General features: G+C 59.5%; 2 protein-coding genes across 7 annotated transcripts; both read right to left on the bottom strand.

The window, feature by feature from the left end:
• Positions 1-939: 939 nt before the first annotated feature.
• PNPO (pyridoxamine 5'-phosphate oxidase) lies at positions 940-3,194 on the bottom strand. Of its 2 annotated transcripts, XM_052700183.1 has the most exons (7): positions 3,066-3,189; positions 2,867-2,991; positions 2,696-2,795; positions 2,540-2,593; positions 1,859-1,987; positions 1,705-1,775; positions 940-1,626 (listed from the first exon to the last, which is right to left on the bottom strand). In XM_052700183.1, exons 1-7 carry the CDS (start codon positions 3,108-3,110, stop codon positions 1,461-1,463), a joined length of 690 nt encoding a protein of 229 aa, XP_052556143.1. In that variant the 5' UTR covers positions 3,111-3,189; the 3' UTR covers positions 940-1,460. The 2 variants fall into 2 exon arrangements, with proteins under 2 accessions (XP_052556143.1, XP_052556145.1); XM_052700185.1 differs by lacking the exon at positions 1,859-1,987 and having other exon boundaries at positions 3,066-3,194.
• A 329-nt stretch (positions 3,195-3,523) lies between these two features.
• On the bottom strand, positions 3,524-13,285 carry SP2 (Sp2 transcription factor). Of its 5 annotated transcripts, none has more exons than XM_052700147.1 (7): positions 13,204-13,285; positions 10,483-10,558; positions 8,960-9,913; positions 8,109-8,409; positions 5,763-5,937; positions 5,474-5,667; positions 3,524-4,664 (listed from the first exon to the last, which is right to left on the bottom strand). In XM_052700147.1, the coding sequence occupies exons 2-7, from the start codon at positions 10,543-10,545 to the stop codon at positions 4,564-4,566; spliced, it is 1,788 nt and encodes a 595-aa protein (XP_052556107.1). In that variant the 5' UTR covers positions 10,546-10,558; positions 13,204-13,285; the 3' UTR covers positions 3,524-4,563. The 5 variants fall into 5 exon arrangements, with proteins under 5 accessions (XP_052556107.1, XP_052556108.1, XP_052556106.1 ...); XM_052700148.1 differs by lacking the exon at positions 13,204-13,285 and adding an exon at positions 10,915-11,961; XM_052700146.1 differs by lacking the exon at positions 13,204-13,285 and adding an exon at positions 11,771-11,961 and having other exon boundaries at positions 10,483-11,678.
• Between the last annotated feature and the right edge of the window lie 126 nt (positions 13,286-13,411).

The raw sequence follows: 13,411 nt of genomic DNA, 5'->3' as shown, positions 1-13,411 counted from the left end.
ACAGCCCGGCACCACTGGGGCTGCCCCTTGGTGCCAGGATGGCTGCACGGGGAGCCTGCCCTGCCCACAGAGCGTACCTGAACTCACCAGGAAAAGCAACGGCTCTGTAACAACTGTAAAAGCTGAACTGTGCCAAAGCGCCGGGACCCAAACCCCGTTTCTGTGGCACAAAGCCTTTGCCAATGCTTCTCAGCAGCCCCCGCCCTGGCTGTTTGCACATTGAAGACGTGGGTTCACAAGGTGCTCTTTGTCCCATGCTGGCAGTGCTGCAAGGTTCCTGCCCAGAAGGGAAAGGAGGAAGGGGGGCAGCGGGGTGACGCCCATCACAGCAGTGTCTGGGCTCCAGCACCACGGGGACGCCGAGAGTGGGGGTAGAAGCAGCTGTGCTTGTCACCCAGCATCACCCCAGAGCAGAACGGGCACCAGCAGAGCCCCCAGCCCCACAATGGGACACACAGCGACCACCCCACCCTACACTGCTGAGCACCACGGCGGCACTCAGACAGGGATGAGCGCAGGGAAGGACCAAGGTGACTGCGTGACTCAGTGCGATGGGGGCAGAGGGGCAGACGGAGCTGCTGGGGCAGGGGAGCACCCTGCAGAGGTGTGACGCAGGCGCCTGGCTCGGCCCAGCAGCTCCTTGCTGCCACCTCCCATGGCAGGCTGTGCTCAGTACCAGGGGCTTCCCAGCTCCTGCACCACAGCACGAGGATGTGGGTGGACCTGAGTTGTGTGAGGACCCTCCTGCTGCCCCGAGAGCCAAAGGCTGAGCGCACAAGTGCACGGAGCTGGGAAAGGGGGAAGGTTATCAGCGCCTGGTTTCACTGGGAAACGGCCCAAGAGCAGAAGAAGCAGAGGCTGAGCCGGCAGCACCATCTGCTGGGAAGAGCAGCCAAGCCCAGCTCTGCTGGGTAAACATTAACCCAAACACTGCACTGCTCCGCTCTGATCGAACTTTATTGTTTCCACGTACAGGCAGGGAGCAGCACCGGTAAAACGGGGTGAGGATTGGGGTCCTACAGCCCCACAGAGATGGGACACACAGCCAGCCAGGAACACTCACAGCAACACCAGAGCCACAATTAAAGAAGTTATTGCACCGACTGAGCAAAAAGGCGTGATTCTAGCTAAAACACAAGGCATGATTGGTCCCAGCAGCAGGGCAGGATGAGGGCAGGGGATTCACCAGCGCCTTTCCACAATCATTCACGTCATTAATTAACACCACCAGTCCCAAGGGCAATTGCTACTCACACACTGGCAGTGGGAAGCAGGGGTCTGTGGGACCGACCAGCCTCTGCCTGCTGTGAGCACAAAGGGATCTGGGTTCTCTGGGGCTGAACTGAGCCCCCCCAGCACCACCAGGGAAGGGCAGAGCGAGGCCGCAGCTCCTCAGGACACAGCAGGGGACACGTGGGGGAGGATTTGGCACAGGCGAGAGCATCCAGGAACGTGCAGCTTCATGGGGAAAGGCGCTCGAACACCCAGCCATCCTCACCCCGATGGGTCATTTGTCCCAGGGGGGCTGCGCTGTCCTGCAGGCGCCGAAAGACGATGCGGTCGTGCAGGCGGTTGGTTTGGCCCTGCCAGAACTCCATCACCTCTGGCTGCAGGATGTAGCCTCCCCTGGGGGGAGAGAAATGCAGGTGGTGAGGGGCACTGCGGGGTGTGATGGAACCACGGTTCCCTACCGGCGTGGCTCACCAGTAAGCTGGCTTTGGCACTGCTGTGTCCCGGTATTGCTCCTCCAGCTCTGCGTTTTTCTTCCTCAAATACTGCAGGGAAAGGGAAGGTGTTGAAATCAAGGCAGGATGGTGGCGGCTGGGGGGAGCCCTGCTGGTCCCACCTCCCTGCTCACCTCTCTGTCTGGGATGACGGTGCTCTGTTGGCTGACGACTGCCCCAATCTGGCTGCCCTTAGGGCGGGAGTGGAAGTACTGCTCCGATTCCTCCTCCGACAGCCGCTTCACTGAGCCCTCAATCCGCACCTGGGCAAAGCAGGGATAGGCGAGCACTAGTTGCCTGGGGGCCCAACAGCCCCCAAAGCCCTTGACCTCCTCATCCCATACCTGGTCTGGGCTCTGTGTTGTTCAGACTCATGGAGTTGTTGAGTTAGAAAGGACCTTTAAAGGTCATCTAATCCAATGCTGTAATGAACAGGGACACCTACAGCTCAGGCTCAGAGCCTCACCCAGTCTGACCTTGAAGCTCCCCAAGGATGGAGCATCCTCTCCATGCAACCTGTACCTCACCACCCTCGCTGCAAAAAACCTTCTCCTTATATTCAGTCTCTATCTCCACTTTCAGTTTGGAAATGTTTCCCCCTGTCCTGTCCCAGCACACCCTGCTACAGCATCTGTTCCCTCCCTCCTTACAGCTCCCCTTGCACAGGCCCTGCCCCTCGCAGCAGGAAGGAAGAACAAGCAGCCAAATCCCACCTGGGAAGCCCGAACCTGAAAACACGAATCCCAAAATCCCACAGAGCCCCGAAGGGGGGGGAGAAGGGGGAGACGCGACCTCAGCCCACACCATGCACACACCTGCCGGTGGAGGGGCTCCCAATAGAAGACAACAGAAGCGAAGGGGTTGGCATCCTAAAACGTGGAAAGGAAGAACAGGAGAGAGCCGTCAGCGGCCACGCAGCTCCGAACAGCTCCGCGGGATCCCCGCTCGCAGCCCCGCAGCCCGGCGCTCACCAGCTCCCTCCCCTTGCGGCTCTCGTAGTTGGTGAAGAAGCGGAACCCGTCGCGCCCGAAACCCTTCAGCAGCACCATACGGGCCGAGGGCCTCCCGTCCCTGCGATAACGGGCAGGGGGCGGTCAAGGCCTGGCGGCACGGCCCCCCACGCCCCCAGCCCCGGCACTCACCTGCCGCACGTGGCCAGGCACATGGCGTTGGCCTCGCCCACAGCCGGGCACCGCGCCGCCTCCGTGAACCAAGCCGCGAACTGCTCGATAGGGTGCCGGGAAGCCAGGTGCCGCTCCTCGAAGGCCTGCGGGCACCGGGGCGATGTGAGGATCGGGGGACCCCCGTGCCGAGGCCCCGCCGCCCCCGGCCGCCCCGCACCTCCTCGTCCCCGCGGTAGCCCATCCTCAGCGGCCCCAGGTCCATGGCGACGGCAGCGGAGCGGCACCGAACGGCGCACGGCTGAACCCCCGCGCTCCGCTATATCCCCGCCCCCCGCAGATCAGCCAATAGAGCGCCGCGCTGCGGGGCGGCACCGCCCACCAGGGAGCCAATAGGAAACTGCGTTGCGGGCTACCCCGCCCACCGGCCTCACCGCCCTTTCGCAGGTGTTGAGCCAATAGGAAGGCGCGCCGCGAGGGCACCGCCCACCGGCCTCACGCCCATCTGGCAGCCAATAGGACGCCGCGCTGAGGGAGGCACCGCCTACCGGCCACACCCTTGCTCGGGGGCAGGCAGCGCACAGCGCCCCCATGCGGTGGGAGGACGGGGGCACCGGGAGCGGGGCTGGGGGCAGCGGGGGGGGATGGAGGCGGGGAAAGGAGCTGGGCGGAGCGGGGTTTGCCTCTGGCGACCAAATTTATTGAGCAAGAAAAGCTCCCGGCTGCCTCCACACCGGCCAACCGGTTACAGGTAATTAGAACAGATCTGTCACAATGCAGAAAACAACCGTGGGCAGTTACAACTAAAAAATAAAGTGGATCTGTTTTAATTTAAAAGCTCAAAAATAACAAGCCATATGTTTTGTTTTGTTTTCTTTTCTTTTAAACGCAGTAAACACAAAAGCAATATAATCTATGATACAATGTACACTATACACAGTCGGGGTTGGGGGGGAAGCACATAAAGGAGATTAAAGTCCCAAGATTGAAAGGGAAACGCCACGTCACTTGGAAACAGAAAGGAGTGAGAAAGAAATCAGAGTGAAAGGAACCTTCATTGCTGGAAAAGAAACGCAGGGGGGGGGGAAGGAGAGAAGCGGGGAAAAAAGGGGGGGGAAAGGGGGAAAAGGGGGAGAAAAGGGGGAAAAAAGAGGAAAAAGAAAAGGGAGAGGGGGAAGGCAGGTCTGAGGAGGGAGCAATTAAATAAAGATGGGAAAAAAAAGCACTCACCATACACAGTGTTGGTAATCGGGAACAGGGAGCGTAAGGCAACGATCTCCATAGAAAAAAAGGGACCTTCCAAAGGGGTTTATATAGATATTTATAACTATTTATAGATTTTAAATATAAAGTAGGAATGTGCTGTGGAGGCGTTCTCGGCCCTCCCGCATCGGAGGGTGGTGCAGCCCCTGGTGTGCCGAGCTCTGCGCGCCCCGCTGTGCCGGGGCCATGCCGGGTGCTTTGCCCCACGGCTCCACGAGGGGGATCGGCCCCTCTGCGAGGGCTGCTTCTACGTGAGGCCCACACGGTGGCAGAGGACGTCCCCTGAGAGCTGTGCTGGAGGGGACACGGCTGCCCTCAAAGGGCGGCCGGGGAGACTGGAGTGCTGTGAGGGCGGTGGGGTGACAGGCCGGCGCCTGGCGGATCCTCACCGTGGCCCCTCAAAGGATGGGGGGGAAGTGGGGGGGTTTTGTTTGTTCAAGACGTGGCTCCCAGCCCTACAAGTTCTTGGTGATCAGGTGGGTTTTATAGTGCTTCGTCAGGTGGTCGCTCCGCATGAAGCGCTTCTGGCACTGCGCGCACTCGAATCGCTTGTCGCCTGCGGGGAGAGCAGAGGCCGTCAGGGCTGGGGGACCTCGGGGACGTTGTCACCACCCACAGCCCTGCTGCGTCCCCACAGCTCCCAGTCACGGCCACAGGGACCTCCCATGGAGGTGGTGATGCCCGTGGCAGGTCCCATTTGCAGCCCCATGGTCACCTTGACAGCCCAAAGGCAGCGAAACGCCCCTCAGTGTTCACAGAATCACAGAGTGGCTTGGGTTGGAAGGGACCTCAAGGACCATGAATCTCCAACCTCCCTGCCACAGGCAGGGTCACCAACCCCCCCATTTAATACCAGACCAGGTTGTCCAGGGCCCCATCCAACCTTGAACACCTCCAGGGATGGACGGGGCATCACAGCCTGTCTGGGCAGCTGTTCCAGCACCTCAATAAAGAGCTTCCTCCTGACATCCAACCTCAATCTGCCCTCCCTCAACTTCAAGCCATTTCCCCTCATCCTGCTGCTATCTCCCTTTGCCAAGAGTCGACTCCCCTCCCGTTTATAGGTTCCCTTTAGGTACTGAAAGGCTGCAATGAGGTCACCCTGCAGCCTTCTCTTCTCCAGGCTGAACAAGCCCAGTTCTCTCAGCCTGTCTCTGCAGGGGAGGCTCTCCACCCCCCCGATCATCTCTGCGGCCCTCCTCCGGACCCTCTCCAACAGCTCTCCTTCCAATCCCTTCCCAGTATCTCTACCACATCCTAAAGACAATCCGAGGCAGCCTGAGATCACCCCAGCCCTCACAGAGCGTGGGCTACGATTCAGAGGGCCGCCCTGGGAGCGAGAGGGGTGCATGCAGGGCCACAGACCTGTGTGCGTGCGCGCGTGCCGCTGCAGCTCGTCGCTGCGTGTGAAGCGCTTCCCACAGAACACCCAGTTGCAGACAAAAGGACGTTCGCCCGTGTGCAGGCGCACGTGAGCACGCAGCAGCGAGGTCTTGCGGAAGGTCCGCCCGCATTCGGGGATGTGGCAGATGTGCTTCTTCTTCCCTTGGTCCCCAGGCCTGGTGAGGAATGCAGCGGGGCGGGCGTCAGGCCTGCAATGGCCGCAGACCCCCCTGCTATGAGCTGAGCCCCCTCCCCTCTGCGCACCGCTCACCTCTTCTCCCCATCCTTGCAGTTGGGGCAGGTGCAGGCCATCCGCCGTCGTTTTTCTCCCGGCTGCATCTCCCCAGCCAATGCTTGCTCCATCTGGAGCTGGATCTGGGTCGGGCTCAGGCCGCTGATGGTCAGATTGTTGCCAGAGACGTTCTGCACAGTCAGCTGCTGTTGGCCTGGGGAGGGAAACGGGGAGTCAGGTTCTGCCCTGCGAGCCCCCGTGCCCGAGGGGCTGCCAGTGTCTCCATGCTGCGTGCACTGAAGCCCTGTGGAAGCGGCTGGCCGGGGGAAAGACCACGCGTGTGGAACGGGACGGACCCCAGCTGGGCACCCCAGCCCCACATGCAGCACTGCCACAGCCCCGCTGCTACATGCTGGCCCCAAGTGGGGCTGGTAAGTCCCTTTTTTTTTTCTGAATATACTGTGCGGTTTTTCAAAGTTTTTGGTTTGACCCTTCGGGGTGGGGAAATGACCAAAGAGGAAACAAAAAAGAAACTTTGAAAAAACGTGCAATATATTGACCAAAAAAAAATGGGACTTACCCCGGACCCTAAGGGCCGCTCCACGCTCGGGCACTCACGGAGGTGGCAGCCTGGGCCCTGCACAGCACCCGGGCAGCCGTGATGGGGGCTGGAAAGAAGAAGATGGGGTCAGCGTCAGCAAGCTCTGGGGGCAGCAGGCAAGGAGAAGGAGAAGGAGAAGGAGAAGGAGAAGGAGAAGGAGAAGGAGAAGGAGAAGGAGAAGGAGAAGGAGAAGGAGAAGGAGAAGGAGAAGGAGAAGGAGAAGGAGAAGGAGAAGGAGAAGGAGAAGGAGAAGGAGAAGGAGAAGGAGAAGGAGAAGGAGAAGGAGAAGGAGAAGGAGAAGGAGAAGGAGAAGGAGAAGGAGAAGGAGGAATGGGATCTGATGGATGAGCAAAGAGGAGGTCACTGCACAGAGGGGATGCGGGCAGAGCAAAGGTGTCAGTGCAACACTGCGGGGAGAAGTGCTAAGCCCAGGGTGAGGGCAGCTCTCTGACAGCATGGTGATACACACGGGCCCTTCTGGTCCTTGAGAAAACCAGGCTCAGCCTCCACTCGTGGAGCCAGCAGGTCCTACCGGTCCCCTCACAGCCAGGGCTCAGCACGGCCTGGCCAGTGGCACGGTGCGGGGAGCGGCGCAGACAGCAGCAATATCTGCCTGTGCCATCTCCTGACACCCAACACAAAGCAGCAATTAAAAACCCCTTTAAAAGCTACCCCAGTGATGACAGCGGTCCACTGCGGAGCTCTAAACCACAGTGGACCACGTTTTATGCTGACATCGTTTAGTCGAGCAAGAAAGAACAGCTTCTGACTGCAAAACCCAGTCGGGACTCCTGCTGGTTCTTGCTGGGAGAGAAACCACCGAACGTCAGCAGGTCTTTCTGGATCACAAAGCAGATAAACTTCCCTCAGACCTAACTTCCTCCCCTCAGCTCCCTGCAGCTGCCAGCTCCGGGCTGGGGACAGTTTGCCAGAGCAGGGAGGATGGAGCTGCCATGGGGACGTGCAGCTCCTGGCGGGCAAAGGGAGACTGGAGTGCGCCAGGGCTGTCTGTGGCTCACAGGCCCGGGGCTGTGTCTGGTTATTTTCGGTTTAAGACACACACTTGTTCCACAGAGGAGCTGAGGGAGTGGCAGTGCCTCATGACACAGCCTGCATGCGTGAAGGCACCTCTCCTGGTTTGGCTATGGGCAGTATTTGGCTCTAAGCAGCAGCATCCTCGCTCGGCAGCACGGCAGGTGCAAGGAGAGGTGACACAAACTCATCCCTGGGTGCAGCTCGCTGCCCCTGCACAGCACGCAGGAGAACACAGAGTCACTCAGGGCCCCAAAGCAGACACAGCAGGGTAAATTTTTCACTCAGAGGGCAGTAAGGCCCTGGCACACTGCCCCTGTGTGGATGCTCCATTCATGAGGTGCTCAAGGCTAGGCTGGATAGGGCCCTGGGCAGCCTGGTCTGGTGGGAGGCAACCATTCCACAGCAGAGAAGAGTTGGAACTGATGATCTTTAAGGTCCCTTCCAACCCAAACCAGGCTACGATTCCACGTCCTGCAGCTCAGCACCACACTGCAGGTCTGTGCTAACTGCTGTCCCTGACACAGCCAACCAGCAGAGCAGCCAAAGAGCCCCCCTACAAAACACACAGAGCCTCCAGCAGCGAAGACAGCTAGAGAAGCTGTTGACATCTAACACCCAGCAACGTTCAGCCTCGGGATACAAGGCTTGTTTACAGAGCTGCCACATCCCAGCTGTGAAGAGCACTGCTGGAAGGGGCCGCCTGTCCCCCCCCGTCCCTCCCGCCCGCCGCGGCGCAGCACGCAGCCCACCTCCAGCATTGGTGATGGTGACAGGCACACCCTGGACCTGCACCCCGTTGATGTTGATGGTCTGCATGGCCTGTGCTGCAGCTGCCAGCTGGGCTGCACTCAAGCTGATGACTCCTCCGGCAGGCGCGATCTTTGGCAGCGGACGCTCCTTGCGTGCGGTCGGTTTCTTGCTGCTGGATGCTGTGCCAGAGTTGCGGGACACGGGGCTGCTGCAGGAGGTGCTGGATGGAGCCACCGTCACGGCCGGGGCTTCCTGGAGCAGCACTGTTTGCAGTTCACCCGATGGTGTTTTGAAATAGACCTGATGGGGGAGGGGGGGGAGAGAAAAAGAATGAGACTGGTTGAAGCCAGCAGGGAAGGGCAATCTCCACTCAGAAATCCAGAAGTGTGGGCCTGCAGGAAGCCACAGAGAAGCTGCCCACGTCTCTTAAGACACTGGGCCTCCCGCAGACTGGTCCTGGCCCCGCAACAACAGCAGAGGGCTGCTTTAGCTTTGCAGCCTGGTTTCCAAAGGTAACACCAGCAACAGTCCTGCAGCCTGTGAGTCTGCTCTCCCACCTACCCAAGCTTCTGACAGGCAGGATAACTCCAGCCTGAGCTGAAAGCGCAGCAGTTTGCAAAGCCACGGTGCTCCTAAAAGTCCTGTGAAAAGAGGCAGCCAGGGAGAGGCTCAGTAAAGCCCCAGTGAGGGAGCGGCTGCACTCCCAACCCTTCTTGGGCATCAGAGAATCCACGCCTGAACCTGATGCCAACCTGGGGACGTGTCTCACAAAACTCTTCAGCTTTTTAAAAGCCCGAGGAAGGGCTTGGAGTAGAACCAGGGCAGAGGGACGTCACAGCAGATGATGTACCTGCGTCGGAGCGGACTCAGTCGTCTGGATCTGGATGTTCTGGGAGGACTTCTGGGGGACGGTGGGGAGCGTGGCTGAGGCAGCCTGGACCACGCGCAGGGCCTGCTGTGGGATCTGCACCACCTGGGACTCCTGCTTGGGCTGCACCACCTGCACCTGCTGCACCACGGCAGGCTGCCCAGAGCCTGGGCTCTGCACGATCAGCAGGTTGTTCCCCGCCTGGATGATGTTCTCCGCCGTCGTCTCTATCAACACCGTCTCCACCTGCTCGGCCACAGCCACGGCGGAGGGCTGGCTGGGTGACATGGCTTTCTTTCGAGTCTTTTTGCCAGGCTTTGAGGGGCTCTCTGCAACCACCTGAGCCTGCGTGCTGGACTCTGCAGCGTTCACCAGGTTGTTCACAGGCAGGGTGAGAGTCACGTTGCTGCCACCGCTTAACTTGACCACGTTGCTCGAGCCCTGCACCGGTGAAGCTCCGCTCTTCTGCGCCGGCGCTGGCTTGATGGGCACGGGCTTGTGAGAGGATGAGGATGGGGTGAGAATGGCCTGATTCGTGCCTGGAATAATTTGGATCTGGTTGGTGAGGTTGGGCTGGACTTGGATGGTCTGCCCCCCTGCAGCCTGGATCTGGGGCACCGTCTGGTACTGGATGTTTGCAGACGAGCGAGTCCCTTTGCTGATGACAGTTGGGTTCTGAATGGCAAAAACCAGCTGCCCCCCGGGGTAGGAGGTGCCAACCTGGGAGCCCTGGATCTGGAAGAGATTCCCTTTCGACGACAGGATCCCGAAGCTGTTCTTACCAGAGCCCAGAGGGAGAGGAGCAGGTTTGATGGGGACAAGTTTGCGAGGCGTTGGCTGAGGAGGGGCAGGAGGAGTCACGGCGGCTTCCACTGCTGGGGGACCAATTTTGCTACATGTTGCTGCGAGGAGGGCGAGCGGAGACGGCTGGGAGTCCTGGGAACCAGGAAGGAGACAGGCAAGTTAGAGCCAGGGTCTTAAACCAAACAGGACTGAGATTGAGTCAGAGAGGGAAAGGCTACACGCTATCGAAAGTAACTCGGTCCGTGCCAATTAAACACTGCTTATTAAGTGAGCTGCTTAATTAGCCGTATCACGTGTGCCTTTAGCTCGCCCCAGTCACACTGCTTTTAGCCATCAGGATGCTGGCTGCCTTTTAATCCCGTGTCTGTGTTCTTACAACCTCCATAAAGCTGCAGACGCCCTTCAAGTCTGCTGCTACTCACACCCATTACACACACCCCGCAGTGCTTCACGTGGTTTTAATCCCACGACCACCTTGTGAAATCAGCTGCTAACATGACCCAAGAGGTCCTTAAGGAAAACACAGCACTGCTAGGAGCAACAGCTCTGCCAGGAGTGAGGACTGGAGCTGGGAACGTGTCCAGAATGCAGCTCCCCAGCCTGTCTTGCAAGCAGAGCTCCTCCTGTGGGGCACGCTGCCTGCAGGCCCACACCTGGGGCACTGCCCCCGGCCCAGCAGGAGCTCACACCACCTCACTCACCTGGGCAGTGGAGGCAGCTGGCTGCAGGTATTCACTGGGGCTGACGGCAGCAGTGGCAGCCATGCTGTCGCTCGATCTGCAAGGAGGGAGCAGGAAAGACAGGAGTGAGGAGAGCAGTGAGAGCTGAGACCATCGATGTCTGGGGCTCTCCATCGTCACCCACGATGCGGAACCTTGCGAGCCTTCAGCTGGAGCTGCAGAAGGGGTCAGAGATACAGACTGGTGTTTTTCCAAGCTGGAAAAACATTGTTTCAATTATTTGGGTATGTTGTTGGTGCTGAATGTTTGCAAGTCATTATGTAATTAAAAGGTCATTTGGGGGAACAGCAGAGCTGCTGGCGCTGGCTGGCAGCGGGACCTGAGGAAGCTGTGAAAAGCCACAGGAGAGCCAGGAGGGCACAGCAGCACGGGCACAGACTCCTAAATCCTCACCATTCGTTACCTCTTTTCTTGTAGGCTGGAAAGGTTTCATCCACAAAGCATCCTTTGGCAAATCTCCCACTCAACCCCATCCAGCGGCCACTGAATGGTTCAATAGCTTAATAGTATTTGCCTCAAGAAGGTGCCAGGGAAAACTTGTCCAAGCTCGAATTTCTTTTATTACCACTGCTGACGATGTCCTGACTTCAGCAGGGAGTTATGGGCAGCTGAGGAATAACGAGCACTTGGGATTCATGGAGGGCATCTCTGAGCTGCAGCCGTGCTGGGGTTGTGCACAGAGACACCCAGACCGCAGGAGCAACGAGATGCAATGGCAGGGCCACGCTGAAAGGGAGACACATGAAGCACGGTGCCAGACAAAACAAGTTGTGTAAGCACTGCAAGTGGCTTTCTGCTGCTCAGCAGGGACTGGGAGGGAGCAGTGGCAGGGCACTGGTGGATCCCACGCAGGCGAGATGTGGGGCTGAGCAGGGCTGAAAGGGTGGCACAGCGCAAGGAAGCCAGACACGGGTTGTTTCACAGCTTGTCAGGGGCAGAGAAGTGTTGAAGGAGAAAAGTCCACACTCCAGACCTTCTCTGCAGCAAAGGTGAGAGGCACTGCGTGCTCACAGCCAGAGAAAAGGATGCGTTCTTCCTGGAAAGCCAGGAGCTTGCACAGCTGCCCAAGCCCAAGGGCTGCACCCTTCCATTCTGCAGAATTAGGGCACTGCTGAGGATTAGCAGCCCTGACTACAAATAAGAGCAAGCTGAGCTGGCTGGAGAGAGAGACATCAGAGAGATCCCATTAGCACGTACAAATAAACATCAGTGATGACAGGGGGGGGGAGAAGTTTCCTCCTTATACAACCTGTGTCTCGGCCTGCAGTGACACTGTCCCACCCTGGAGGTGACACAGCACTGGCAGCACGCAGCTCGGCTGCCCACGTGTTCACCCCGGGTTCCTCCTCGCCACAACGCATCACAGAGCTGACATTTGCTCCGAGTCAGGCACGCATTCACACCCCATGGAGAATTTCAGGCCCCGTTTGCTATCCTGAGACCCCCTGCACAAAAACCAATTTAGTTTGGAAACTGTGCCATTATCTCTAATGTTCTCCCAGAGATGCAGAGAGGATAAATGGTTTTTTCTCCCCATCCACGACAAGCCCAGCTCTTTGGCCGGCAACGCACAGCCCTGCAATGCTGGGACAGGAAAGCTGGCACCTGCACACAGTCACACAGCAGCTCCTGCACCCTCTGGGGACGCTGTGTGTGGTTTAAGATAGCAATTTCAAGCCTTATCACGATAGCCTTATCTTTAATTAGCTGGTGTAACAGCCTCGCTCCGATAGAGGAAGCGCTGCTCCGCTTTGCAGGCACGCAGGGCACACAATCTGCCATCCAGGCTTTCCCTGCTCCCAAAATGCCCCTCCTGTCCTGCTGATGGGTGCACAGAAATCAGTGCTGTGCTCAGAGATGGGTGCTGACAGCCCGGGCAGCTGTAAGGTGATGCACAGCGCTGTGTAATGGCCTTCTTTTGGGGAAGAGAACACGAGCCTAACTTTCTGCATCTGGTTTAAAGCCAACAGGACGGAGCCCATCAACTCAATGCAGCCTTTTTAAGGACTGAGGGACTCAGAGGCCCCTCAAAGACCTCAGCGTGCCACCAGCACTCAGAGCCACCCAGGGAAGCACAGCCACGGGGAAAAAGCGACCCCCGGCCCCTTCTGCACACACAGCACAACAATGCTGACCCGTGAGCGCTGAGCCCTGAGCTCAAGCATTGGGAATTCACACCTAACAGCGGGACATCGGGCAGCTCATTCGCAAAGCAGCCAAGCCTTCCGAGGAATCACTTCGTCTTCTCTTGACAGGCGCAGACCGAGCGCTGCCCGGCCTCATCCCGCTATTCCACACCAGCTCCGTGTTTTCCCATCCCGGCCAACCCCCGGGACACGGAGCGGGGCGAAGCGCAGCTCCCGAGGTACCGAGAGACGCCTCGGGGCTCCAACCGCGCAGCCCCCCCGGGCAGCCCCCGCCCCGCCACGTACCGAGATCCACCTCCCCGCCCCCCCCCCTCTTCCCGGCCGTAGCGGCGGTTCTCCCCGGGGAGGCGGGACGAGGCGCCGGGCCCGCCCCCACCCGGGCCCCGGAAGCGCCGCCCGCCCGCTCAGCGCAAGGCTTGGGCGGGCCGAGAAGGCCGCGTTCCCCTTCCTGACCCGACCGTGCCGGCTCCGCCGCTCCCCCCGCACGACAACCCCCGCCCCGCCGCGCCCGGCCCCGCCTCGGACCCGCACAGACCGGCCGAGGCGGCGGCGTCGGCGGCTCCGACCCCCTCACGGCGCCATCTTCCTCCTGCGGGGCTGCTCGGGCACCGCCCTGCGCGACCCGCCCTCTCGGCGGTCTCCTGCCCAATCTCCGCCCGGCTCGCGGGCGCTGACCAATCAGCTAGTGCCGACTTCTTGATCGGCAATTCCGCCGAGCAATGGGACGCGGTGATGGAGAGACT

Source organism: Tympanuchus pallidicinctus, unplaced genomic scaffold, assembly GCF_026119805.1.
Source record: "Tympanuchus pallidicinctus isolate F22 unplaced genomic scaffold, pur_lepc_1.0 scaffold39, whole genome shotgun sequence".
Taxonomy (NCBI): domain Eukaryota; kingdom Metazoa; phylum Chordata; class Aves; order Galliformes; family Phasianidae; genus Tympanuchus; species Tympanuchus pallidicinctus.
Note: the sequence above shows the minus strand (reverse complement) of the source record. Positions and strands in the feature narration are given on the sequence as shown.

What these genes read in the sequence shown, in the direction of transcription:
- SP2 (XM_052700145.1), bottom strand. Translation starts at nt 10,635, where the DNA reads ATGGAGAGCCCCAGACATCGATGGTCTCAGCTCTCACTGCTCTCCTCA. An exon ending in CACCATCACCAATGCTGGAG is followed by an intron (nt 5,938 to 8,108) that starts GTGGGCTGCGTG and finishes TTCCCTCCCCAG; the next exon opens with GCCAACAGCAGCTGACTGTG. An exon ending in TGCAAGGATGGGGAGAAGAG is followed by an intron (nt 5,668 to 5,762) that starts GTGAGCGGTGCG and finishes ATTCCTCACCAG; the next exon opens with GCCTGGGGACCAAGGGAAGA.
- PNPO (XM_052700183.1), bottom strand. Translation starts at nt 3,110, where the DNA reads ATGGACCTGGGGCCGCTGAGGATGGGCTACCGCGGGGACGAGGAG. An exon ending in GCCGCAAGGGGAGGGAGCTG is followed by an intron (nt 2,594 to 2,695) that starts GTGAGCGCCGGG and finishes TCCACGTTTTAG; the next exon opens with GATGCCAACCCCTTCGCTTC. An exon ending in GGGAGCCCCTCCACCGGCAG is followed by an intron (nt 1,988 to 2,539) that starts GTGTGTGCATGG and finishes TGCTTTGCCCAG; the next exon opens with GTGCGGATTGAGGGCTCAGT.